At 46.0% G+C, this 27908-nt stretch overlaps 1 protein-coding gene across 1 annotated transcript; it reads left to right on the forward strand.

The window, feature by feature from the left end:
• The first annotated feature begins 461 nt into the window (after positions 1-461).
• Positions 462-27905, forward strand: LOC130109112 (mitochondrial adenyl nucleotide antiporter SLC25A24-like). The gene is made up of 10 exons (XM_056275853.1): positions 462-1259; positions 2923-3049; positions 3209-3296; positions 14294-14405; positions 21716-21874; positions 22255-22407; positions 23830-23937; positions 24268-24435; positions 25031-25181; positions 26333-27905. The coding sequence occupies exons 1-10, from the start codon at positions 1080-1082 to the stop codon at positions 26512-26514; spliced, it is 1428 nt and encodes a 475-aa protein (XP_056131828.1). The 5' UTR covers positions 462-1079; the 3' UTR covers positions 26515-27905.
• The last annotated feature ends 3 nt before the right edge of the window (positions 27906-27908 follow it).

A 27908-nucleotide genomic window follows, 5' to 3' on the forward strand; every position in this document is an offset into this window, starting at 1 on the left:
AAAGATACAACTATGTACAGTGTGCTGAAGAATGTGTCTCATCATCCCTGTTACTCTTGTCAGTCCTGTTACTTCATATGTCAGTCCTGTTACTGTCATTAATTTGATAAAACATGTAAAAATGACAATTAGAAAGGCCACCCAGGTATTACCATTCCGATTAAGACTGTGAAATGTTTTGGGAAACTTACCTTTTATTCAATACCTCTCTCATAAAAATATATATATATCTTAATTTATACGTGGTCTCCTTTTAAAATTTTGATTTTCTTGGTCATCTGAATGGTGAAATTGGATGTTTAAAAATATATTCACAATCGGAAGTAATCCCGGTGAAAAGAGGGACTCAAATACTGACTCACACATGTGTATCCTGTTACACAATTCCAATCCCCAATATTCTATTCAGTAACCATTTTGTCCGTAACAGGGTTGACGGATGCATTGTATCGTGGAGTGGATAACGTGTCATAGAATAAATCAAATCAATAGCCTGGGGTGGCGCCGTATAATTTATTGTCACTTTAAGAGGTCTTCTTTCCATAGACATTTCTTTAAAAAAAAAAGGATTTTATATTTAAATTTTCAAAAGTTGGAAAGGTGCCGATTTCGTGGGACGACCCATCGTGAGAGCCCACGAAGGGCCACCCTGGGCCACCGGGCCGGGTGCTGCTCCCGCAGAAGGGTGTGTCCGTAATGTGAGCGTCTCCGAGCGAGCAGGAAAAAGGGAGGAGGTCGGCGAAGGCAAACTGCGCGCCTCCCCACCCTCTTTGGCGCAGCCGAGCTTCCCCACCCGCACACAGGACGCCCGCATGGAGGTCTAGATTGTGTACTGTTGCGGTTATATTTCGTTAGATTTGCCAGAAAGTTTGCATGACGCGCGTGGGCTCCCCTGCAGCACCCAAATCTGGAAACCAGCGGCACTTAACTCGGCCGAACCGAACCACAAGTACCGTGTAGGAGGATACCGAAGCGGCCCAAACTGACGCTGTCATCCCTCCTCCTCCCCCCCCGTACTTTCTTTTCGTTTCGTGTCAAACGATCGCGTTTTGTGCGGAACCCCGCGCCGAACCGCTACAATGTATCAGTCGATACGGAAGTTGGTGCTCACGCGCTGCCACTGCGCGACCGACGCGCCGCAGACGTACGAGGATCTGTTCGCCAAGCTGGACAGCAACAAAGATGGAAAAGTGGACGTGTCGGAGCTCCGGGAGGGCCTCGCCGCAATGGGCATCCGCTTCAGGAAAGGCGCAGCCCAGGTACGCCGGACCAGATCCACAGGATCCATCGATCGATCGATCTATCTATCTATCTATCTATCTATCTATCTATCTATCTATCTATCTATCTATCTATCTATCTATCTATCTATCTATCTATCTATCTCTCTGATATATATACACACTGAGTGTTTCTTTTAAAAAAGTTATATATGTGTGTATATATATATATATATATATATATATATATATATATACACACACACACACTATATGTGTGTACAGTATGTATGTACATAGACTATTATGTATAAGTGTATAGTGTGTATGTATGTAGGTATATAAGTGTATATATATACTATTATGGATGTGTGTATATACATACATATATATATACATGCACACACACACATATACATTTGAGAGAGGGGGGTGGGGGTTGACTTCAGTAGTCAGGTATTCTTCAGGCCACTGTTTCTAATGTGCCCTTAGGACAGCTCGGTTTTCTTCATTCAAGGCCCATATTCAAGCCCACGCCTGGAACCTACTGACAGGCTACATCTTAACTTCTCAAATGACGTTTTGCTCTGTTTCACATCAGTTTCACCTGCTCTACTTTGTTCCCCATGATGGCGAGTGAGTGAGCCATTATTCGGAGCTGATACTAAGACGTGTATCTCATCTCTTAGTCAAATTGGCGATAGGAAGGCCAGCTCCTCCCTCTTTATACGTGATCTATTCAAAAGTGGTTTCGGAAAGGAACGATAAACTTGTGAAATTGTTTTATTGTGGGTTGGGACTTAAGGCGAGGTGACCTCACCTTTGCGGATCACATACATTTGCATTCCTAACGCCTGTCAGTTGGCTTAATGACTTATAAGGTGCGAAGTTGATTGGAATTGTCTGCAGCACTGTTAGCACCATCACTAAGGCTACCGCACCCTATGCTATCATGTACAATAGAAGGGAAGGTCCACTTCTCTACATGAATATCATTAAGGGGGCTGTAAACATCTGCCTAGGCTTATTCTGCATTTGCCATCTTAACCAGCTGTGTCCGTAGTAACCACAACAGGGCAAAACAAGTCTCCAATTTCAGGAACTCTACCGAGGAAGGATCCCTTCAATTTGGCATGATTCAGTTGAGGAATAATGAGTATATAGATAGATAGATATACATAGATAGCCACTGTGTCATGAAGTCAACCCTCGTCGCTTCAAATGAGTCAGACTGTGAAGCAACGAGGGCTTGTAAGGATGTGAATCAAGACCTTTGTAACTGTTCAAAGTGCAACATCACGTTTCAGTTTCTCTTCACAAAACCAGAACCCTGATTTAGCTCATCAGTCTGTTTATGCAGCGTTTGTGTAGCGATATATACGTAGCTAGTGCAGTGCCAACACAAATCAAATGAGCTGCAACTTCTTAGGCAATCCTAAATATACCATCTATTTAGATATGTCCTCGTAGAATAATGGCTGGATATGTGTCCGCTGAAATCAAACGATAGGTGGCGTGAGAATGCAAGCGGAGCAGAGGCTACCGTCCCACTAAATGAGAGGGTCTCCTACCAAAAAAGGTGGAGGATTATGGCTGTACCATTCCGGCCCGCTGACGTCAGTCTGTCTGCACATAGGGTTCGATATGAGGAAGCTGTACGGATTATGCACCACTAATGTTTCATGTGAAATTCAAATCTTAGAAAATCATTTCCTCTGGAGATCAAGACAAAGACGAAGGCCTGGACTTCGGCGAGTTTTCCAAATACCTGAAGGAGCACGAGAAGAAGTTACGACTGACCTTCAAGAGCTTGGATAAGAATAATGACGGTACATGAACACATGGAGCTGTATCATGTTATGAACTGGATTTATCTGGATTTTTTTTTTCCTGCTATGTAAATGTAGGTTTTTATTACAGGTCATTATTTCCACTCATCGGCGATACAGACTAATCACTGAAACATTCTGTGTCCTTGTTTTCGACAGGGCGAATCGACAGCATGGAGGTGAAGCAGTCGCTGGCTGATCTGGGCATGGACATTAGTAAGGAGGAGGCTGAGAAGATCCTTCAGAGGTACATCTGTCCGCGCTGTAGATGTTTTAAGTGTCGCCGGGTTTGGTGCCTTGCTCAACGCCAGACCCGTCTTGGAACATTTTCCTCCAGAAATGAGGTGACCGATCGAAAATCTTCGTGTGAGCCCACGAAAATGTCCCGGTAATCATTCATGCAGCCTCTCTAAATGCCGTTGATCCGTTAGCGGGTTCTCAAGTAAAGTAGGAAATGTCAGCAGGGTTCGTGTGTCGCGTTTGAAATGTGGGGCAGTGGCATATTAGCTGACAGTTTCCCTGCAGGGGCGCTGATAACACCAGCACGGCCTCTTGACATGGGCTGGGCGGCTCATGATAGAGACCTGGCTCGGTAAATAGTAAGTTGGGGGCATCAAACGGAAGTTTGGGATCGTATGGTAGAATCAGGCCACTGATGGAGGTCCATTTTTTTGCTCTTCTATACTTAAACCAGAAATTGAACAGAGAAAGCCTCCACAATTCTGTCAATTAATAATAATAATGGTAATAAATCAAACTTACATAGCGCTTTTCTAACACTCAGAGTGGCTTTACAGTAAACGGGGTGAAACAAGACAGCAGATAAACACAACACAGGCATACAGGGGTGGATGGGAAGGGGGCTTACAGGGGTGGATGGGAAGGGGGCTTACAGGGGTGGATGGGAAGGGGGGCTCTGAGAGGGACAAGCGGCAGCCACACACCACGCCAGCAGTACTCTCCCACTTAAACAATATATTATATACAATTCTTATATTGTTGTGATTCTGGTGACTTGAGTAAATATTTGTGTATGCAGAGGTTGTGGCCAAAATTATTTATGTCTTGCAGTTAACTCCAAAATTACAACAGAAAAGTATTCTTAATTCCATTGGGTTCTAGTCCATTAATAAAGTCCATGTAAGAAATAGAAAAAAAACCCTATATGAAAAAAAATTACCAAGGAAACAAAGGTGATTTTCACTTGTTATGATAAACAATTACACAAGGGAAGGATTCCACCCCCCCCCTTTTCTCCCCAATTGTATCCGGCAAATTACCCCCCTCTTCCGAGCCGTCCCGGTCTCCGCTCCACCCCCTCTGCCGATCCGGGGAGGCGTTATTATTTTTCCCACCTGGATTCCGGGAAGACCCGCCCCTACTCTATCTCTGATTGGCTAACCCTATCCCTAACCCCACCCTAACCCTAACCTTAACCAACCTAACCAACGGAGGCAACGAGTACTAGCCAATCACAGGCAGAGTTCCCGGAATGCGGGTGGGGGGAAAAAAACAAGCCCCGGGGAGGGCTGCAGACTACCACATGCCTCCTCCCATACATGTGGAGTCGCCAGCCGCTTCTTCTCACCTGACAGTGAGGAGTTTCACCAGGGGGACGTAGCGCGTGGGAGGATCATACTATACCCCCAGTCCCCCCTCCCACCCAAACAGGTGCCCCGACCGACCAGAGGAGGCGCTAGTGCAGGGACCAGGACACATACCCACATCCAGCTTCCCACCCGCACACACGGCCAATTGTGACTGTAGGGAGGCCCGACCAGGCCGGAGGGATTCAAACCGGAGATCCCCGTGTTGGTAGGCAAGGGAATAGACCGCCACACTACCCGGACGCCCCATTGTGTTTTGGTTTTTTTCCTCAGACTCTTTTATGGTGTCGGTACTGCTGCCTGGCTGGACAACACGTGCTCAGCAACATCTAGTGTTGCACTTTGATCGTTTCAAATTTGTTGTGACATTTCTAGAGCGAAAAGATAGGTCAGAAATGAGTAGATGAGATTCGATTTCGATGTTATCCATACATATTCACAAATTTGATAGAAATGCTGCTTCTGAATTACGGCACTATTAGTTATGGATGTACAAATATTTAATTTTTAAGAAACAACAGTCTGTCCTAGACTTCAGTAGAGCCGGAATCACAACCTGGGAGCCACCAGAAGCCAGCGTGCCCTTTAGTAAGACACCACAGACGAGTCTTGAGTCACTGATTATAGATTTGAAAAAATTCTTCCAGTTCTCACATGATGATTGGGCTGTTCCGCTCCAGGGAAACGATATAGTTTAATCGGTAAATTAAGTGCCATCCATTTCCCTCAATGAGCCACTGGGAACATCGCTTGCCTTGTGATTACAGACTCTTGAATTTCAAAGCGAGAAGTAGCCAAGACGAAGCATTTTGACTTGTCAGCTTACGGTGAACTGGTGTATCAGTAAAGTGGCGTACGTAAGGGTGTATCAGTAAAGTATTTCTTTACATACACTGTCAAAAGCAGAGAGAGACTCTTGGTTCTCAGTGGCTGTGCACCTTGTTCATTTATCAAAAACACTGCTAATCGGGACGTCCGGGTAGCATCGCGGTCTAATTCCGTTGCCCACCAACACGGGATTGCCGGTTGAACTCCCTCCGGCTTGGTCGGGCATCCCTACAGGGTCGTTGTGGGGGGGGGGGGGGGCTGGATGTAGGTACGCGTCCTGGTCGCTGCACTAGCATCTCCTCTGGTCGGTCGGGGCGCCTGTTCAGGGGGGAGGAGAAACTGAGGGGGGGGGATAGCGTGATCCTCCCACGCGCTACGTCCCCCTGGCGAAGCTCCTCACTGTCAGGTGAGAAGAAGCGGCTGGCGACTCCACATGTATGGGAGGAGGCATGTGGTAGTCTGCAGATCAGATCTGCAGAGGGGGTGGAGCAGCCACCGGGATGGCTTGGAAGAGTGGGGTAATTGACCAAGTACAATTGGGGAGAAAAAGGGAGAAAAAAAAAAAAAAACCACTGCTAATCTTTATGCACTGAATACATCTCAGCCAGAAGTTTGCATTAATGTAAGCAAGACTGGTCACCTGTCGCTGAAAGTTCAAAAACGGTCTTAATAATGATAAGATGAAATGGATAAACACATTTGATTAACCGTTGTAAACAACTCCTCACCGCCCCATCACCCCCTTCATAATACAGAATGAAGGACTGGTTATAATGACCTGGCTGGCATCACAAAGCCGTTTTGCTCAAGACCAACCAGTCTGCGGTAGAGGGAGGTGCATTTGCACGAGCTAAGTTTAAGCTAGCTCACCGCACGTGCCCTGAGGTCAGCGTGGCACCGAGAACTAGGAAGAGAAGTAAACCACCACTGGTGTGTGTGTGACTGTGAGTCAGACGGAAGTGTTTGGTTGGAGGCGGTTGGAGTCCGCTGAAGCGGCACGTGAGTGAAGAAACGAGGCCGATGACCGAACTTGTGGGGAACAGGAAGGTGGGGAAAAGGGACCGGGGAACATCAAGGAAAACACGATGAGCCATCTGCATGTGACTTTCTTTCCGGGTTTCCCAGGGTTGCCCGGTTAAGATGTAAACGAGTCATGGTTTTTAAACCGCAGACATTGTCAGCGTTGGCCGAGATCACTTCCTCAAACCGCTCTCAAAGAAAAAGCAAAGTCGTGCCATTACTGCTCAGCTGAAACTTCCGCCCTCGCTGCACGGTGGGCCTCATCCTGACCGGTGATGTGGAACTGAAGGTTGCAAGTTAGTCTGATGTCAGTGGACACCACTTGAATAAAAAATATTACGAACTTTTATTTTCTTTCTGGATAGAGATTATAAACCGTCGGTGTCAGAGGTGACTCTCCTTCCCCTCGTTTTTGATACTTCCACTTTTCTCCCCTTGTTCTCCACCCCATAAAGCAGCATTTTTTTTCAGAGTTACGTTGTGGGTGGAGAGGAGCTGAAGTGCATTATTACATCTGGAGTGTGGTTGGTTGTGGCTGGGCCCGCACCTGCCCATGTTGTCCTCGGCTTCATCCGGTCGAGGTGGATATAACTGCATTGCATTAATAAGAAACCCGTATGTTCCTTGCTTTCTAGCCGCGCCATGCAGCAAAACAACATTTCCGTTCACGATCATGAAATGAATGAACCTACGAGCAACCGACTGCCTCTAGTTTAGCCGATAAACATGTTTAGTGCAGCTGTCGGGTACCCCGGTGTTCATTTTAGAGCAGTGCATCGTTTTTCCAGGGCCTTTTGCTAGTTCAGCGCTGGCTATGCCCCTGAGCTACAGCTAACTAGTATAACTTCATCTGAAGACTCCCAGTTAAGGCTTCCCTGTACCTTTTGCTGCTTCACGTTATTTGCCGCCTCTTCGTGGTGTCCTGATTCCACTGCTGGGGAAAGTAAGAAAGTGGCAGGTCTGCTGCAAGCTGGAGCAGCGATCTGACACAGGGATCCATTAGGGCTTCTTCCATCCTCTTTCTCTTTTTCTCTTCCCATTTCAGAATGAGAGGACGTACTTAAGAACTTAAAGGGATATGAGAAGTGAACGGGATTTCACCAGCAAAGACCGTGGCACAGCTGTGTGAATGTATAGGTTTAATGAGGAGAGGGAAGTACTGGATGATGGGGATGAATGACGGAAGTGAGAGTGAGGATGGATGTGGAGGTCGTCTGATTAGGCTGGTCTCGGGCATCTTGACATATGGTGGCTGTGGAAAAGGAGACTCGGGGCGGGGGTTCCATCTCAGGTGATGGTTTTCCTGAGCCGACTACGGACCCCAGATGGAGCCTGAAAAGAAGAGATAAGAAAAGGAGGGCAGAGGGGATGAAGGATGGGTAGAGTGAGGTGATGAGGGGATGAATGGAAATGAAGAGGGATGAGGTAGGAGGGTGAATGCAAGAGAGGGAGGGAGTGGGAGGGTGGGGGTCGGGAGAATGAAGACAAACGGTGCTGGATGGGTTGACCAGGTATAAGTGACTTCATGGGTTTGATGAGGAGAGGAAGTATTGGATGATGGGAATGAATGATGGAAGTGAGGGCGAGGATGGATGTGGAGGTCATCTGGTTAGGCGGGTCTGGGACATCTTGACATACGGTGGCTAGGGAGAAGGAGACTTTGGGTGGGGGGGTTCCATCTCAGGTGATGGTTCCCCCAAGCTGACTGTGACCCCCAGAAAGTTGGATTAGATGGAGCTGAGGTGAGCATAGGCTTGATGGAGGTTTTTAAGATGATTGCAAATGTGAGAAAGCTATGCCCGAGATGACAAGTGACAGAGAACTTGAACCAGCAAGAACCTGGATTCCAGGGTTAGGTCGCCTGAGGGAGATGAGGAGCCCGAGTGTAGTGAAAGGATGCCGAGGCTGAGAAGATGGGATGTGAGCTGCAAGCGTTTTGCAGAAAGGACAGATCCCTGTTTTCCCAAGCCTTTCAGAAGCGTGGACACGTGAGAATGGGAGACAGGGGGACAGTGGTTGCCGGTGACCAGTTTGAAGAAAAATGTGATTTCCGACAAGTAAGTCTGGGTGGTGAAGGAGCGGACAAAAATACACCATCGTTCTGATGTGTCCACCCATACACCACTGTGGCAAGTCTGTCACAGGTATCTTTATTACGACAAGTACATACAGACACGAGGAGTAGATGGAGCTAGCCACAGATCTGGCTGGCACGAAGGGCTTTCCCAGTTCTCTCCTGGCACCCCTTGCACCCCTTCCTCCCTTCTGTGGCACCACCTCCTCATGGTGACAGCCAACCAGCAGTAGACCCACTTGGCGCGCTGTGCTATGCGTGGCACATACGGCATCTCCCTCGATCTGGTGCCCACAGCCAAGCACTCCCCCGCGGTGGCGGTCCGCTCCGTCTCTCTCTCTCTGTCCACGCCAGCCTGCCGTCTGTCACCCGTCTCTGTCGTCTGGTACAGTCACCTCTGCCCAGGGTGGCGGTAGTGGTGAGGCTCCGGTTGCCATGCCCGGTCTCCAACCGCTGGCTCAGTTGGGAGGATAAAGGCTCCGCAATCCCGCCAACTCGCATCAGGTGTGTCCTCCTCCCCGCCGGCGCTAGCAAGCCACAGCGACCCTTTCCAATTTGCTCTTCTTCTTCTTCTTCTTCGGAATCGGTTTCCAGTTCGAACATGCATGGCTGGATTACTCCTATATGACCTCTTGCCAGTGTGTCGTGTACAGTAGCAAGCAAAACAGAAAACGAGCAGAGGTCGCTGCGTTCGATGAGCAGGTATATACACTGCAGCTGGGCGGTTGAATCGAGGGTGGGGGTAATTTGCATATTCATAGATTCTGGATTTTTGTTTTTTAATGAGGGAGGAGTAGATGTGATTTTCAGGATTTTAGCAAGATAATTGAATTTATTTTGCAGAAAAAACAATGACAGCTTATTATATCAAGCAGAGCATAAGATAAGATGACCTTTATTGATCCTCGTGGGGGAAATTCGGGCGTAGATAGTTGCAAAGGCAAAAAGAGACCTCAGCATCAACCTCACATCAACAGGGTAACAGAGCTAGATAGAGGTAACACAGACGTTAGGTGGGTAGCATGGCCTGTATCATGCGTTAAATATCAACAGTATGTTGTCAAAACAGGAATAATCACAAATGTCAACATCAAGTAGCAGCAATGCATTGTAAGTAATTATGCACATTCTAAAGTCAACATTTCAATATTTCAGGAAAGTAAACAGTTACCAAACAGGTTCTACTACTTTCAGCTGCTCCCGTTAGGGGGCGCCACAGAGGATCATCCGTTTCCATCTCTTCCTGTCCTCTGCATCTCCCTCTGTCACACCAGCCACCTGCATGTCCTCCCTCACCACCTCCATAAACCTCCTCTTTGGCCTTCCTCGTCTCCTCTTCCCTGGCAGCTCCATATTCAGCATCCTTCTCCCAATATACCCAGCATCTCTCCTCCACACATGTCCAAACCATCTCAATCTTGTCTCTCTTGCTTTGTCTCCAAACCGTCCAACCTGAGCTGTCCCTCTAATATACTCGTTCCTAATCCTGTCCTTCTTCATCACTCCCAATGAAAATCTTATCATCTTCAACTCTGCCACCTCCAGCTCCGCCTCCTGTCTTTTCATCAGTGCCACTGTCTCCAAACCATATAACATAGCTGGTCTCACTACCATCTTGTAAACCTTCCCTTTAACTCTTGCTGGTACCCTTCTGTCACAAACCACTCCTGACACTCTTCTCCGCCCACTCCACCCTGCCTGCACTCTCTTCTTCACCTCTCTTCTGCACTCCCCGTTACTTTGGACAGTTGACCCCAAGTATTTCAACTCATCCACCTTCATCACCTCTACAGTCACCAAATAGCGTTGTAATTAAATTGTGCAAATTCCAAAATCAATATTTCAGGACAGTAAACGGGATCGGATCAGGTCAGGATCAGATCTATACTAAAACCCCACTACGGAAGGGAACAGCCAAAACCTCAATAGCATAATCATGGCACCTCAAAGAATCTCAGTATAACCTCATTAGCATAACCCCATTAGCCTAATCCTGGCCTCGTCATCGTCATCGTTCATGGCTGCCAGGACAAACCACAACAGTCAGTAGATTGGGCATACATACAATCTAACATCAGTAGATAGGAGACATGGGCTGTAGGTTGTCAGGTATAAGGGGTCTATCAGATATAACAGAGCTATGTCAGTAGGTATAGGTGGCCTGGGGGGGAGGGCAAGAGGGAGGGGGGGCAGTGAAGAGGGGGTAGTTGTGAGGGGTGTGTGAAGGGAGGGGACAGGTGTTAATTGTGGTACTGAATCAAGGGGGCGGGGGGGGGGTAAGCAGGGAAGGGGGCACGGGTGAGGGACAGGCTTGTTATGGTGCTGGATGGCTGTTGGTACAGAAGACTGGCCGAGACATTTCGTGGTTGCCGGGGAGCAATGAGTCTGACTGAATGAGCTCCTCTTCCCCATTAGCTCCTCATGGAGGGGATGGGAGGTATTATATATGTCTTAATGCCATTTTATGTCTTAAAACACGACTGGAGGGGGACTTTAACGTCTTCCTCATATCTGGCCTGATTAAAACTCTGAAATGATCTTTTCCTTATGACTTTTGGGCCAGGCTTAGGAATTTTTATTTTCTTCACAATTGCAATGACATTATGGTCACTATAGCCTACTGGGACAGGTAGTGTGGGGTTAGAGCAAAACGCTGGTTTATTTATAAAAATGTGGTCAGTGCAAGTAGCGACTCGAGCGCCATCACTCTTTAAACATGTTGTAGTTGGTTTATTAATGACCTGTGATAGTCCACAAGCTGCAGATGCACTCACTAGTTTCATTTTCAATGGAGAGCAAAAGGAATTCTCACAGTCACTCATAAAATACGTATATTTCGTGACTTGTACTACTAGCATGATCCAACATGTCACAAATTTTGTCTAAATACCAACTGTTAGCACTAGGGGGTCTGTAACAACACCCTATTATCTGCTTATAGCAACATTAGGTAACTTTTTACCTTAAAATAACAGCTTCTAAATCATTTTGATGGTACACAGAGCTGTAATAGGGAGAATGGTGCCTCTTTCATTCCCACGACGTGGCCCGGACGCCTGTTCTGGCACTGTGTAACTTTGGTTGAGCGGGAACGATCTCAATATATCTATTTTTTCTAGAATGGCAAGTCATGAGCCGCCCTACTCCGCCTCTTCACAAGAGTTGCTGGATGCACCAGGCCACGTTTTATTTCTGCCTGATGTAATTTCATCCTGAGATCCTTGAACCGCGCTCTTCTTTTGGATGTGTCCGCTGTTAGATCTGGGAAGAGGTTCACTTTCATCCCCCTGAAATCCAGCACTCGCTGTTGCCTTGCTATTTGTATAATACCATCTTTAGCCAAGTATCGCTCCATTCTGACGATCATCGGTCTTGGACCAGTTTTGTTGCAGGTCCCACCCTGTGCACAAATTCCACTTCAGGTTGGCAAGGAAGATTTTTCTCTTCAAATACCTCACTGAAGAATTGTGCCATACGAATTCTGTAGGATTTCCCTTTTCCACATCTTTTGTCGAGGCCAAACCATCTGATATTGAATCTACGGCTGAATTTTTCAAACAATTTCAGTTTTTTCTCTCCCAGTTCTTTGTTTTCTCTGTGGAGCACGTTACAGACCGGCCGTCTCCACCTCCATCATTCTTTCTTGCATGCCAGAGAGCGCCAGCTCGACATCAACCCGTTCGTCTTTGCACTCATTCAGTCCAAGGCTGCAATTTATCAGTCGCTTCGTTTGTTTCCTCTCTTATTATGGAGCGGATTAATGTAGCAAATTCAGGTGGATTGCCCCACCGTGCACCATCGGCATCCATCCCGGTTCTCTCAGGTGTAACAGGTGAGGCAGTTGGTGTCTATTTTTTTCAGTATTTTTAGGCATCAGAATTATCCCAGCTCTGGTTCCACTTCTTTAATGGCTAAAGGAAATTCCTGGAACTAATTCATTTTGAAAGATCCCCCTGGTTTCTAGCTATAATTACTTTAGGAGTTCAGTGTCCCTCGCACTCACTCCCTGCAACCGGACATGACTTCATATATCTACAGCGTCACTCCTAAGTGACATGGGAATTTGTGGATGGAACCAGAGATGAGCAGTAAAGTCTCTTTCAGGGGCTGCTATGAAGGCTAGTGAGGGTTCAGAATGGGCCCTTGAATTGGCAGGGCAAATTCAGTTATGCTTTAAGGTGTGCTTGCGCGATGGTTGTGCAAGTGTCAGCAAGTAGTTTGCAAGCAAACAGTCAGAAGTTGGTTTGAGTGGTTGCTGCTGCATTGTTTTATTGCTGTTGGCCACGTTCACTAGTGTGGCAGAATGGTAAAACGTTAGGTTGACAACCACGTCTGGCTGGTGTTTGCTTGGCTGGTGGAATTTGCAACAGCTGGTAGCATTTATGTTAGCATTTGGCTAACCTTTGCCAGATGCCCGCTATATTAGTTCAACAGCTCCATGGTGACCACTATTGTTTGGTGTGTTTTTTTTTTGTGTGTTTTTTTTTTTTAGAATAGATTGCACATGAACGGTTGAACTTTACTGAGGTCATCGTGAGTTAAAATTACTCTAGTGCGTTGATTCTTGACACAATCCAATTTGCTAGTCAGGTTTTTGACCTGCACCGTCGGCGTCTACCTAACCTTACCCCAACGATAACCTTACCCTTATTAGCTCACCTGTTCAGTAGCTAACCCGCAGAGCTGAGGGAACACAGGGCTGACCCTGTTTTAAAGCGAGTGATTAGCTGTTCCTTTAGCCTCTCAGCATAGCTTTATCACACAGTGTGTGAGATCTGATGTTGTTTTTTGGCAAGTGACCGTTTAAGATTAAGGTAAGACCATTTAAGGGGTTGGGTGGCACGGTGGCCCAGTGGTTAGCGCTGTCACCTAACAGCAAGAAGGTACTGGGTTCGAACTCTGGGGTTGTCGAACCTTTGGGGGGGGGGGTCATCCCGGGTCGTCTTCTGTGTGGAGTTTGCATGTTCTCCCCGTGTCTGCAGTGAGTTGTCCCCGGGTGCTCCAGTTTCCCCCACCATCAACAAGACATGCATGGTAGGGTTAATACTCCTGTCTGTGCCCCTGACCGAGGCACGGCAAGACGAACTGGAGTTGGTCCCCGGCTGCTGCACGGCAGCTGCCCACTGCTCCTAGCTCCACAGCTAGGATGGGTTAAATGCAGAGGAAGAATTTCCCCACGGGGATCAATAAAGTAGAAAAAAAAGATGGCAGTTAGGTCTATCACATCTGATTTCAGCCGTAAGCCCAAGTGCAGGCGCCAGCTTGAAGAAGGTTATAGTAATTTTTGGACAGGTCATGGATTCAAATCTTGTGATCTGAATTGGTGTTGAGAGTGATTGCTCGCTCTTGATTATGGTTCAAGAATTGTTGGTACACACCCTGTGTATTGGGGAAAAGGGTGTGTTTATTGCCAATAGTTTCCACTAACTTTTAAAAGTTGCCTTTCAGTTTTTGACAGCGACTTGAATACCTTAAAAAAAAAATCTAACACGGTCATTGCTAAATGAGAGGCAGTGTCCCCGATGGGGGCGCTCTGGTAGCTCAACAAGCCACCTATGTATATGCAGTGTTTTCGTTTTCTCAGACTGATTTCTGCCGCTCGTGACTCTCTTTTTCTTTCTCTTCTGTTTTTGTCTACTGCATGCTCTTTGTTTGAGTGCCGTGAAAATGACCTTTAATAAGCTCGGGCCTATGTCCTCTGCCTCTGATTCACAGCATTGATGTGGACGGCACCATGACCGTGGACTGGAATGAATGGAGGGAGCATTTCCTGTTTAACCCAGCCACCAACCTCCAGGAGATTATCCGCTATTGGAAACACTCCTCGGTGAGTCGGGGGGGGGGGGGTAGTCGGTAACGTGTGTTTGAGAGAGAGAGAGACAAGAAGACACCGAACATTTAGGGGTTTAATCGTTTTCCTATTCTGCACCCAGTAAGGAGAACAGTCTGTTTAAACTGAACGGTAGATGGACTGCATTTTATGTGGTGCGTTTCTAGCTGCAACCGCCACTCAAAGCACTTTTTACAGTCAATCAATGCATCACACACACACATGCACACACACACACACACACACACACACACACACACACACACGCACCCCGACGTTGTAATGTAATAACCAGCTAGCTGATTGGGAGCAGTTGCTCAGGGACACCTTGACATTTTTGCAAGGAGGAGCCGAGGAATGAACCAGCAACCCTCTAGCTAGTGGACGACCTGCTCTACCCTGCTGAGCCACTGTCGCCCTCACTCCCTCACTACTGTGAGACAGTTGCGTAACTTTTTAAGGACTGCCAATGCACGCGGTAGTATGAAAGCACCGCTCATCGGTATTCAGAGCAGGGACACTTTGCGCCGTCTTCGAGTATATAATCTGTTGTCAGAGGGATTGATGCATCCATCCATTCATTTGTTCGTGTATTCATTCTCAGTGCCTACTTAATTCAGTTTTGGGGTTGAGTAGTGACGACGACAGTGCGAAGCAGTTGATGCAGTGAAAGACATTAACACAGTGAGAGAAGAATATAAAGGGAATAACAAAGAAAAAAAATGGATGGCTGAAATAAAGACTTTATCTGGTAACATCTCCTGTTCTAGTGTGGACCAGGTGGAGGTCTAACTATAAATGCAGTTAGGTTACTGTTGCTGGAGATCTTGCAGGACCCTCAGCAGACTGATATATGTTAAGGTTGCTCTGTAAGAAACAACATAGGAAGCAATATATTGCACATCCGTCGAGGTTTCATGCATTAAAAAATGCACTCTGAAAGTCTGTTACGCCAGCAAAGCCCTCACTGATGCACAGTGTCTCATATTTCTTTTAAGAAATGCTTTTAACCCAACACAGAACATTGGATAATCCCCTCTTACACACTTTGGCACATGTTGGCAGCTACTGTGTAAAGCACTTGTATCCATATGAAGTTATTTCAACAGTTTTGCTCTCAAGCATTGGTCTATTTTAACTATATAGAGCAGGTGAAAGGATATTTCCCCTGCTTATCATCCCACCCATGTGTTCAAAGTGTCCCGGGGGGGTTGGCAGACCCCACTTTTGGAGCCACTACACCCAAGAGGACATTTGTGAATGGATGTCCTATGCTTGATCTGGTGCAGGACTTAATCTTATGTCAGTGGATCAGACTCACTCGGTCTCGGTCAAGAGGTGAGAGAGGATAGCGGGAGAGAAAGGAAGGGGGGGGGATTAGAGGATGTAATAGAATTTAGCTTCTGGTTATGATCACAAGTCCATGATATGATCAAATAGCAGAAGTGTAGAATCATTTTCCATTTTATCTTTTCTCCCACAAAAGGGGTTGTCTGAGTCATAGTCAGTTTTTTTTTATACAGATGTGCAAATGGTGATGATTACTGCACTGACAATTGGATCAAGGTCTTTCAGGTGCTGCTCTGTCTGTCCTGAAACCATTTCTGTCAGGCAGACCAAACAAGTGTTGATGCTCTGCCCATTTTAACTCACTTATCGGATGGGGTTTGCTGGCTCTGTTGTTGTCACTTTTACTAAGGTTGCATGCTGGATGTACATACAGTCCCAGTCAGAAGGTAATCTCTGACGTTTGCAGCCCTCTGCTCATTGGCTAGACTATAGAGGTTAAGTAAACCTGCGGCTGCTAAGATAGGCAAAGATAAGCTAATTTCAGCAAGTCCCTTTGTGGGGATTAGCTTGTCACTGGCGTAGGACAAGAAAGCGGGTGGAGGAAGAAAGTCTGGGACAGGACAAGAGGAGAAAGGGGGCTGTTTCTTGTCTGACTCACTCACTGACTGGCTGGTGTGAGGCAATGATGAAACTGGAAAAGCTACCAGTGGCATCCATGGCAGCAGCATCTCCTCACTTATACCAGCTTCTGCAGCAAGTCTAGCCACTGGCCACTTGACTCTCAGCATTTTCATGCTCATCCTGGGTTTGATCTGCTGACTTTTACTAGTACACAAGATCGCGCTTTATTATCCCGTCCAGTGCACGGAGAGGATCGATCTGAAGTGGTGAATCGAGGTTTAAGTGTGAGTCTGTGCTGAGCGACTACATCGTCCCAGATCAACCATTATACCGAAGGCTGCAGCTTGCCATGACTCTGCTGCAGCCACAGCAGAACAGCTGGTTCTTCATTGACTTTGAAGATGATGGGGCAATCTATGAGGTGGAGGTGGAAATGGTAGGTTGGTTTCTCTTATTTTTGGTCTCGTTAATTCAGGCTATCGTTGGTTGATTGATTCAAACCACATGTTTTCAGGCCAGGATTCACCGGCAACATCTGAGGTGTTGGGATACTTGTATAACTATGTAAGTATGTATGTTAGGGTCCTTTTGCCAGTTCACAACTTGTGTTAAAGGTGATGTTGCCTGTCACTGTTGCCTCAAAAGGTCAATTATTGGGCGCAATCATGGCAATGTGCTAGCACACTGCTGAGCGCTACAGCAATTAGTGAGCTGCTGGGTTGGCTGAAGTGAGACCACTGTTAATATATATACAGGCATGTGAGATAGGAGCTGTTATGAAGGACTGTGGACGAGGGAGGGTGAAAATGAAAAGAAAAACCGATCTGCATGGTGTCGTGAACGCGTCTTGTAGTTATGTAAGATTGTGGATTAGACTAATTTAAGTGTCACATCCTGCCAGGGATTGAGTTCAAGGTTGATATGTGTTTGCGAATGGCACGTAGAGTTGAAACCCATTCGTAGGCATAGAGTTTAGAAAAAAAATAACAAATTCTACTTCAACTTACACACACACACACACACACAAGGGGGGGGCGTTTAAAAGGCTGAAAGTCTCACACCACCACATTCCATCTCTTTATAGAAAAGTTGGTAAACACAAATTAGAGTTTGTACCTTCAGAATTTCCCTATGTACTCTTTGGCAATGTTCTGGTCTCAGGCCAGTTTTCACACAGCAACACGCAGCTCTGTGTCTGAACACTTATTATAAGGATTAGCCCAGCACAGATAGTTATTGTTTTAGATACACATTATAATCTCTTATAATATATGATAATATGTATACACCACAGATGGTTATTGTCACAGGTAGCTATTGTTTAATCACTTCTATTAGTCTAACAATGCTGCGTAAGATGTTTTATGAATTGCTGTTCTGACGATTTCGGACATTGTCTGTAATCTGTTTAACTCATGGTGAAAATGTAGGGTTTATCCGAATGTTAATGACGGTGAGATGATTTGGGGTTAAAACAAGGAGATGGAGGCACTTGAGAGTTCGCTAACAGACAATTTGCAGATGATGTCTCCACACTGATGCTTCCTCTTACGTCCCTGCAGTTTTGCACATCGTTGCACGCCGTTACAAATGTAGTTATATTTGCCTGTGGGTCGTGTTACGTTCAGACAGTGTTTGTCTAACAAACCAGCAAATTCTCAATTGCGTAATGCATTTAATCTGCCTGTTCAATTAAGATACACTAAACCCTTGCATTAATTAGTGTGCTTGTGAAAGTGACCCACTTTAAAGCAATGTCAAGGTAAAGTAATTGTACTGTATACAAAGTAATTGGATTTGTCCGCAGCCGGCTGAGCGAATGGCATAAAGGACACAACAAATGGATCATGGTGTTGAGGCGCGCTGGCTTTGCTTCTTCTCACTGTTGCCAACTGTAATCTCGTTTATATGTGATACAAGGGGAACAAGCCACTTAATAAGTGACTGGGCTTTAATCTAGACATACATTTCTTTATCATTAGACGCAAAGCACTTGGTGGCCCCGGCTTACAAGTAGGCCCACGCAGAAACTGTGCCCGCAGAACTCCACAGAACTGTCTCAATTCAAACCACCACTTCTCACTCAAATGTATTGTTTTCATATTTTCTCTGGTGGTGGAGGAGAACAGTCTGTTTGCGACACGCACGCACACCTATCTGTCAAACAGGTTAAATGAAACAAATATTTGCCTTGTTATTATCCCTATTTGAACTTGATGGCCTGGCAGCCTGTCCAGGGTGTCTCCCCGCCTGCCGCCCTGTGACTGCTGGGATAGGCTCCAGCATCCCTGCGACTCTGAGAACAGGATAAGCGGGTTGGATACTGGATGGATGGATTATTTCTTGATGCTACTTTAGCATAGGCTACGTAAAGTACACACAGTATATTCATAACACTTTCAGCAGAGTTTTCGATATTATAATGGTAATAAAGACTCTGAGCTTCGTGGCTATTGTACTGTCCATCTCAACTTTCTTGAATACTGAAATACTCCTATTAAGTTGCCAGAATTTCTAAGATCCCTTTTTAATGATTTTATTTGTGGGTGCCTTTCGGAGCACTCAAGGACACCTTACAGAACACAGTTGAAAAAAACAAAACAAAAACAAGCAGCAGTGTATCAGACAGCATAAAATTTTAAAAAAAAAGCAGGGTAGACAATCAAAAGTTAACACAACAGATGAGTATAAAATCATCATCTGATCACAAAACTCAGTGAAGCGGGGAGCAGATGAATATCCCTGTTTCAGAATCAAAATACTGAAACTGGCACATTCAGTCTGATCCCCGCTTCACTGACTTTTGTGAGCAGACTGAATATGCCAGGGTGAAAAGGTGCGTTTTGAGATGGGATGTGAAGGTGGAAAGAGAGTCAGTGTTGTGAAGGTCTTGTGGGAGAGCGTTCCATAGGCGGGGGGCAGGACGACTGAAGGCTCTAGGCCCCATGGTAGTCCAGCGGGCCGATGGTGTAGTGGGTTAGAGAGCAGAAGAGGATGTGAGAGTGTGGGAGGGCGTGTGGATATGAAGGAGTTCAGAAAGATGAAGGAGGGGCCTTAAAGGTGAGGAGCAGGATCTTGAAGTCAACACGGTATTTAACAGGGCGCCAGTGGAGTTGCTGGAGAACAGGAGTGATGTGACCTATGGAAGGAGTTCTGGTACTGATACGGGCAGCTGAATTCTGGACCAACTGAAGTTTATGAAGACACTGGAGGGGAAGACCGATGAGGATAGAATTGCAGTTGTCAATACGGGATGGAACCAGGGTGTGAGTGAGTAGGGCGGTGCTGTTAGCAGTGGCGCCCCCAGAAATGTTTCATCGGGGGGGGGGGCAAATGGGGCCACTGAAAATCTTGGGGTGGCACACCAAAACCAAAAGCCATGACTGAATTTCGGGAATTCTATGCTGCTGTTGTAGTGTACTGTATAGCCTAGTGGAAAACTGTCAATATGAGAGTTAAGAAAAATATACATTATTGATTTAAATGAACAGCACCTAATGTAAGATATCAGATAGAAGCATATTCTGCATAATCAGAAGCATATTCTGCATATGCGACTCGTGGCTGGGGGGGGGCGGCGGGGGGGCCAGGGATAGTATCAGGGTGGCCGTGGCCACCCCTGGCCACCCCTTGGGGGCGCCACTGGCTGTTAGGTGTAAGTGACGGGCGAAGAGGATTAATATTGCGGGATTGGGATGGCTAGGACATGTGTGGAGGAGAGATGCTGAGTATATTGGGAGAAGGATGCTGAATATGGAGCTGCCAGGGAAGAGGAGAAGAGGAAGGCCAAAGAGGAGGTTTATGGATGTGGTGAGGGAGGACATGCAGGTGGCTGGTATGACAGAGGAAGACGCAGAAGACAGGAAGAAATGGAAACGGATGATCCGCTGTGGCGCCCCCTAACGGGAGCAGCGGAAAGTAGTAGTAGTAGTAGTAGTAGGTGGAAGTATGCAGACCGAGCAACACTGCTGATTTGGGCTTCAGAAGATAACGTGCTGTTGTGGACGTTGCAGGAAAATAGACAGGGACAATTCCCCTCACTGGCTGCACAAACACGTGTGTCGTTCATTCTTCCGTAGAAAAAACTCCCGCTAGCGACATGGCCCTGCTGCTCCAATCATAGTCGTAGCTCCACCCCGCCAACCCGGAAACGCGTTCTTAAAGGGCCCGTGTCCGAATTATTACGAATCCCACGGTACTTCTAGGCAAGACACGCCCCGCGTAGCATTGGAGCGCTGGGATTGGCCAGTACTCGTTGCCTCCGTTGGTTGGGTCGGTTAGGGCGGGGTTAGGGTTCGCTGAGGCGCGTGATTTTTTTTTTCGTACCCGTTTTCCGGGAACTCTGCCTCTGATTGGCTGGTACTCGTTGAGAGAGCGTCCGCCTGGATTCGGGAAGACCCGCCCCTACTCTATCTCTGATTGGCTAACGCTATCCCTAACCTTAACCAACCTAATCAACGGAGGCAACGAGTACTAGCCAATCAGGGGCAGAGTTCCCGGATAACGGGTACGAAAACAAATCACGCATCAGAGGCAGAGTAGGGGGCGGGTCTTCCTAGAACCCCCGGAAAACGCAACAACAAAAAAAGAAATATGGCGCGGACTCCTGTTTGCTTCTTATGAGTCACTCGTGTGCAGCAGGCTGGATATCCTCCACATGGGGCGCTGTTGGCTCGCAAGGATTTTCCCAAGTGCGCGACATTGAGAGGGGAAACGGCCACGAAGTCGCGCCAGCAGGGGGCGATAGGTTTATATAGATTTTTGAGGGCTATACTTACATGATCTCCTCTAGACATACTCAGTTCATGTTAAACCCGAGCCTGCGCACTTGAGCTGGCGGGCGGAGACGACCGCCTGCACAGGTGCTGTGCTGGTTCCCATGACACCGTGTCCCTGCCTAACAAGGGCCGAGGGCAGGTAATGTAGTGTAACCGGTTATTTTCTTGCCCGGTGCGGGATTCGATACGGGGTGTATTGCACCACAAGGCGACATCACTAACCGCTCGGCTAAAGGGTCAGACCCGTTAGCTAGGGGCTAATGTGTCTTATTAGTAGTTTACATCAGTAATGGATCATTTGATTCGAGAGTCACTGTTGAAGCAGTTTCTAATAGAAAGGCAGAATACCCGGTAGGAACTCAATAAGGGATTGCTCTGTCTTTAAATGCCTTTATGAACCATGCAAATATTCACAGCTGTAGTCTGAAGTAGTGCCCTGTACACAAAATGCAAACGCTACTCAGTTGAAAGTTGCAATTTTGGCTATTCTGGTGATCCTTTCTTTGCACCAATCCTGGTGCTACTGGTGCAGGATGAACGGAGGGTTGTAGTCTCTATATCTGTGTGCCAAAGAGGGAAGGATGGTCTCATAGTTCTTTCTATTTAATTCTATTGTAGGTGCTTGATATCGGCGACAGCCTCACCATCCCAGATGAGTTCACGGAGGAGGAGAAGACAACTGGTGTGTGGTGGAAACAGCTGATGGCAGGCGCCATGGCCGGGGCTGTGTCCCGGACAGGGACTGCTCCCCTGGACAGAATGAAGGTCTTCATGCAGGTGGGTCAGAACTGATCATTTATAGCTACGGTCTGTTTATGATTTCCCTCCCGTTATTGGAAGAAAATGCCCTGTCAACATGCAGCAATGTAGTTCGTCCATCATTTCAGAAGCAAGAGCCTTTTTAGATGAATGCTAACGCATTATTTGAATTATACAGTTTATTTTAGGTGGCCCTTACGGACACTGCTTGAGCCCTAGATGACAATGGTAGCTTCCTTTTCTAGTAAAGCAAAGAAGAGGAAACATGAAAATTAAGAGTTCTGAGGTTTTCACCTGGCATGCAAGGTGAAGATTTCTCAAATAAATCTGATGTGCTGTGCAATCTTTCCTCCATCGTTGGATGCTGTGAGCTCAAAAATGGCATTTCCTATTCACAGGTGCATTCCTCCAAGAGTAACAAAATCAGCCTGGTTGGGGGTTTCAAGCAAATGTTAAAAGAAGGAGGTTTGACCTCCCTGTGGAGAGGTAACGGCGTCAATGTCCTGAAGATTGCCCCTGAGACGGCCATTAAATTCATGGCCTATGAGCAGGTAAGGAAACAGCTTTAGCCACATAACTTTCCTTAAACTATTCAGTGTGCATCAGGAATTGTTTTCCTTTTGTATTGACGGATAAAGTAGCCTTTACACAGCGTGACCTGAAAGTTTCCGTTGAAATATTGGAAAAATATTTAAGGGTAGATGAACGCTTTGCTGTTCAAGGTGTCATGACCTGCATTCCTCCCCCTTTTCTCCCCAATTGTATGCGGCCAATTACCCCACTCTTCCGAGCCATCCCGGTCGCTGCTCCACCCCCTCTGCTGATCCGGGGAGGGCTGCAGACTACCACATGCCTCCTCCCATACATGTGGAGTCGCCAGCCGCTTCTTTTCACCTGACAGTGAGGAGTTTCGTTGGGGGACGTAGTGCATGAGAGGATCACGCCATTCCGCACAGTTCGCCCCTCCCCCTGAACAAGCGCTCCAACTGACCAGAGGAGGCGCTAGTGCAGCGACCAGGACACATACCCACATCCGGCTTCCCACCCGCAGACACGGCCAATTGTGTCTGTAGGGATGCCTGACCAAGCCGGCGGTAACACGGGGATTCGAACCGCTGATCCCCGTGTTGGTAGGCAATGGAATAGACCGCCATGCTACCCGGACGCCCTCATGACCCGCTTTGTTAATGTTAGATAGGAGACTCACCTGTAATACACCACCAATCCGCTTAGGGAACATGGACTAACAAACTCTTCAGGGCCTGAGATGACTGGTATTTTTTTCATTGTGTTGTAACCCCACATAAACTATTTCCCGCTGTTTCTGATAACTGATTAGAGTGAATTTAGACATTATTACCTCACTGCTCTGCAGCTTTCGGCAGTCACTACCCGAGGTGGTAAATGCGTTGCTTTCCCATCACTTCAGTTAGTTAGCAATAATATAGGCACACAGAAATAAGGAAACTGGCTACTCCCCTTTCCCTGTCATGAGGAATTGTCCTTGTGAAGTGGTCATATTTACATTTAATACATCATCACATTGCCATCGTTACCATCAAACTACTCTGTTATTATCAATCCCTCAATCCATTAATTGACAAATTAGTCAATCCATTTATCAATCGTCGTCTTCCACTAATTATACAGAGAGACTACATCAAGCCGGTGGGTTGAAAATGCTTCATTGCCTGCAGTTTTTTTTCTTATCAATTTATTCCTAGTCACTGTGAAAGCGGCGGCACAGTGGCCCAGCGGTTAGCACTGTTGCCTCACAGCAAGAAGGTCCTGGGTTCGAACTCCGGGGTTGTCCAACATGGGGGTCATCGCTGGTCGTCCTCTGTGCGGAGTTTGCATGTTCTCCTCGTGTGAGAGCACGGGATAGCGATGTATATGGCTCACTCTTAGTCACTGAACAGGCTTTTGCTCAGAGTACACATTTCATAATCCCATTTTGTTTTGTATTTCTGCAGTATAAGAAGCTTTTGTCCAGCGAGGGCGGAAAGGTCAAGACTCATGAAAGATTCATGGCTGGATCTCTGGCAGGAGCCACGGCACAAACTGCCATTTACCCCATGGAGGTGTGTGTGTGTGTGTTGGTTTGACAACAGCTGTGAATTGTAAAGGTTGTACCAGGTTAAAAGATACCCCCTGAATGATTCAAGTGATTAATCATTTTTTCTTCAGATTTCTATTCCTAAATGTTAAACGTTGACTGTTAATCAGGTTGTTTGTGTCCTAGGGTCAGGACTAACAGAACAAGTTCCCCTTATGTTGTCTGTAAAGAAGGGGTTTTATTGATCTCTTTGCCCGGTTGTACCGACTCAAACCTTTGGTAAAAGTTCCCGATTTTGGACCGGATTTAACAACAGCAGATTCACCTCAGGCCTATTTTTTTTTTTTAACCACAGGTGATGAAAACCAGGCTGACCCTGAGGAAGACGGGACAGTACTCGGGAATGTTTGACTGTGCCAAGAAAATCCTGAGGAAGGAGGGTGTGAAGGCTTTCTACAAAGGCTATATTCCCAATATTCTGGGCATCATCCCATATGCCGGCATAGATCTGGCAGTTTATGAGGTACATTGTGTCTCGTCTGGAAAACGTATATTAAAAGTGTCGCTTCCAAAAACGAAGTAGCTGCCAGACCAGCACCAGTAAAGAGCTCCTACGTCTCCTCAAAGTTTTTCGTAATCGTTGTGGTGCGACAGACAGCTCTGGTGACATACGGGTTTGATAAGCCCTGCTGTCTAAACAGTGAGGCAATGCTGGTCGATTTTCTACGATAATAATTTAAACGTGTAATTTACATTACATTCATTCAGTAGATGCTTCCATCCAAAGTGACTTACAAGAATGTCAGCGATTAGCAAATCTGAGTGTTACCAAATCGTAGAGCTCTACATAGTAATTATATCATGTTGGTACCTTATGAAGTAGTAGTAGTACATTTGCCACATAGTAATCTTAACATAGAGTGCACTAAGTGCACCTTTGATTCCCAAGCGGGAGTGGTGGCAGAGTCAAATTAATGTGAAGTAATTGTGTCTTGTCATAGGTGATGTATCGCACACACAATATGTTTCAGTATACTTTGTATCCCTCATTTACTCAGGTGAAGCTGCTGCTATGACCTGTCACTCATCACCCCCCCCCCCCCCCCTGTGCCTTACAGAGCTTGAAGAATGCTTGGTTGTCCCACTATGCCAAAGACACAGCCAACCCCGGGATTATGGTGTTGTTGGGATGTGGTACCGTCTCCAGTACCTGTGGCCAACTGGCCAGTTACCCTCTGGCTCTGATCCGCACAAGGATGCAGGCACAAGGTGAGAGTCCTCGTACAGGAGGTTTGGGTGACCTCGTTGCCAGTTTAGCTGTTTTACAGTTTTGAAAACGCTGGTATTTAGATGTTGTTGGAGTACGATTGAAAACCATTCTCGGTTTCATATTTGCAAGTAGCCTTGTAGTTTCTAAAACTGTGGGTCAGTGTTTCGTTTCGTCGTTTGTAAGACGAGTAGCTGTTTAAAGCTGAAATCTGTGATCTGTCCATCGCTCGGGCAGTGGGAACTACAGACAAGGGGTAGCAGCCATTGTTGCTTGTGTGCCGTCGGCTCAGCAGTGAACAGTTTCCGCCCTTGTAAAAACAGCGTCCACAAACCGAAGCTAACGCAGGCAATCTGATGTACTACAAACTACATCAAACTAGATGGGAACACTGTTGTGTACTGTAATATCGATGTTAGACTTGGTAGATGAACTGTCAAACGGAGGCACCCTGTCCGAATCGTCATCACGTTTCAATCCTTTTTCCCGTTTGAGTAGGGACGTGTTTGCCACTGCACCAGCATTCGTCCTAATCGGTCCAAAATTTGAGCATAGTACGGAGAGTGTCTCCAACCACGGTGAAGATGCCAGTTAGTATCATGTGACCCGACCCCGTGGTCCAGATGGATAAAATAACTGTATTTTAACAGAGAAAAATCCTGGATTTCTGCTTTACATTCATGAAAGTATGGTAATAGCGGTTATAAGAGGGCCTTAATCCTGAGAAATGCAGAATAAACACTGTCAGTGAGTTGTGTGATCCATGTAGTGACTGTATTATGGGTTAAAATGCAGCCTATTAACTACAACATGTCTCCTGCTTGGTGAGGAAAAAATTGTACAAAGAAGAGAAATTCTTTAATAATCATCTGGATAAATATGTGTTTCATTCTTTCCATTTGTGAGGGGGAAAATTGCAAAATTAATTGTTGTAGACAAACAAGAAGATATTTAAATGGGAGTGAATAGAAACTGGGGGGAGGGCTGAATTTAGCCATTGTCCGCATGTTTGGATCAATCTAGAGCAACACGGTGAAGGAGTCAGGGATAATCAAGACTTCAGTTAAGACTTCCATTCCCTATTTGTAATACATTGAAACCATGAAATTGCACTCTTGTGTATTAACATTGAATCCCACTCCTTTTTTCTTAGCCTCTCTGGAAAATGCAGAGCAACTGACGATGAACCGGATGGTGAAGAAGATTCTGGAAAAGGAAGGCTTCTTTGGACTCTACCGAGGCATCCTGCCCAACTTCATGAAAGTCATACCGGCAGTCAGCATTAGCTATGTAGTGTATGAGTACATGAGATCCGGTCTGGGTATTCAGAAGTAGCAGTGTACCCTGTGACTGTGTGTATCTGTATAAGTGACCGAAGATTATTTCAAAACTGTCTCTCACTTTTAACAGTCAGGACACAATTCTGCTGCTACAGATGTAGCCATTATAGATATCCCACATTTATCATGACCGAGTTAGGGCTGAGACGTCACTCCACAGCTGAGGATTTTTATTTTATTTTTGTTCTTTTACAGAAAATCCTGTAAAACTAGAATAAGATAAAAGTAGAATATGGGGATTTCTACAATAGCTACCTCTAAGGTGTCTAGAATTTGCATTGACTTCCATAACGCACACAGCGTTTACTACGCTGCATTGGGTGTTTGGGTCAGTTGGAGTTTCTATGTAATGGGGTACTCTTCAGAATTTCAGCCCCTGAAACATCTGTACAAGATCAATTGCTGTTTGTTAAATTTGATTGGATCAGTTTTTATAAATATTATCTATCATATGTAATCAAGTGGTTAAAAGATTACCTTGACCTGTTAAATACGGGGTCCGGTTATCTCATTTCACCAGGGATGTGACAAATATGAAAGAAAAAAAAAAGCATTCTAGCTGTACAACCAAAAAGTCATCCTCACTTAGGCAGCTGTCCACAAACTAACAAAATTTTATCCACTGTATAAATAACAAAAGTTGAAATATCCGAGTGTTCTTGCAACCATCTCTATGATTTATACACCATCTAAAACCCCAAAACACGGTGCTTCAGTACAGTTGTGGACTATGTATAGAGACATTTCAAACTCAGTTTTAGTCTGTCATTTCACCGTATTATCTGGTGCATGTTTGGTACATTTTTAAACTTGGCACTTCAGTTAACCAAGATGGCGCCCACCAGTGGGGTTAGTAGCATTACGGTTGCCAATCTCGCTAGTCGGCGCCACCTCGGTTTCTATTACAAGAAAAGACCTGTTCTGCAACTCCATTATCCACTATGCTCCAACTGCATACTGAAGTGGGAAAAACCAGACTAAACCTGAAAATATCACAGAATTCCTGTATTTCCCGAGTATACTCCAGCTTCTACCAGAGTTTCTGTACCGTAAAAGAGGTCCCTAGTGAGGAATTGTTTCCGATAGAAATCCGAGGAAACTTTAAGCACAATATTGTTTTCACACTGTGTTGTGTTTGATAGTGACATGACCTTTTGCAGGGTTGGACTTCACCCCGAGTGCTGCACGTTATAAGGAAGGTCTCTTTCGAGATTTGGGATTTGGACATGATGATTGCACGCTCAGTGAGGGTGGTGAAGACCCAATGCGTGCCTTATGGGATTTTTCTTTTCTCAGATTATCTGTGGACTTCTTCACCATCCCATTGCTCCTGCCTTTATTTCTAAAGTTTTGTTAATTAGAAACCGGTGTTTACATTAAAAAGTATTT

The sequence above is a fragment of the Lampris incognitus genome, chromosome 3 (genome assembly GCF_029633865.1).
Source record: "Lampris incognitus isolate fLamInc1 chromosome 3, fLamInc1.hap2, whole genome shotgun sequence".
NCBI classification, from domain to species: domain Eukaryota; kingdom Metazoa; phylum Chordata; class Actinopteri; order Lampriformes; family Lampridae; genus Lampris; species Lampris incognitus.

What these genes read in the sequence shown, in the direction of transcription:
- LOC130109112 (XM_056275853.1), top strand. Translation starts at nt 1,080, where the DNA reads ATGTATCAGTCGATACGGAAGTTGGTGCTCACGCGCTGCCACTGCGCG. An exon ending in CTTGGATAAGAATAATGACG is followed by an intron (nt 3,050 to 3,208) that starts GTACATGAACAC and finishes TGTTTTCGACAG; the next exon opens with GGCGAATCGACAGCATGGAG. An exon ending in CTGCCATTTACCCCATGGAG is followed by an intron (nt 23,938 to 24,267) that starts GTGTGTGTGTGT and finishes TTTTAACCACAG; the next exon opens with GTGATGAAAACCAGGCTGAC.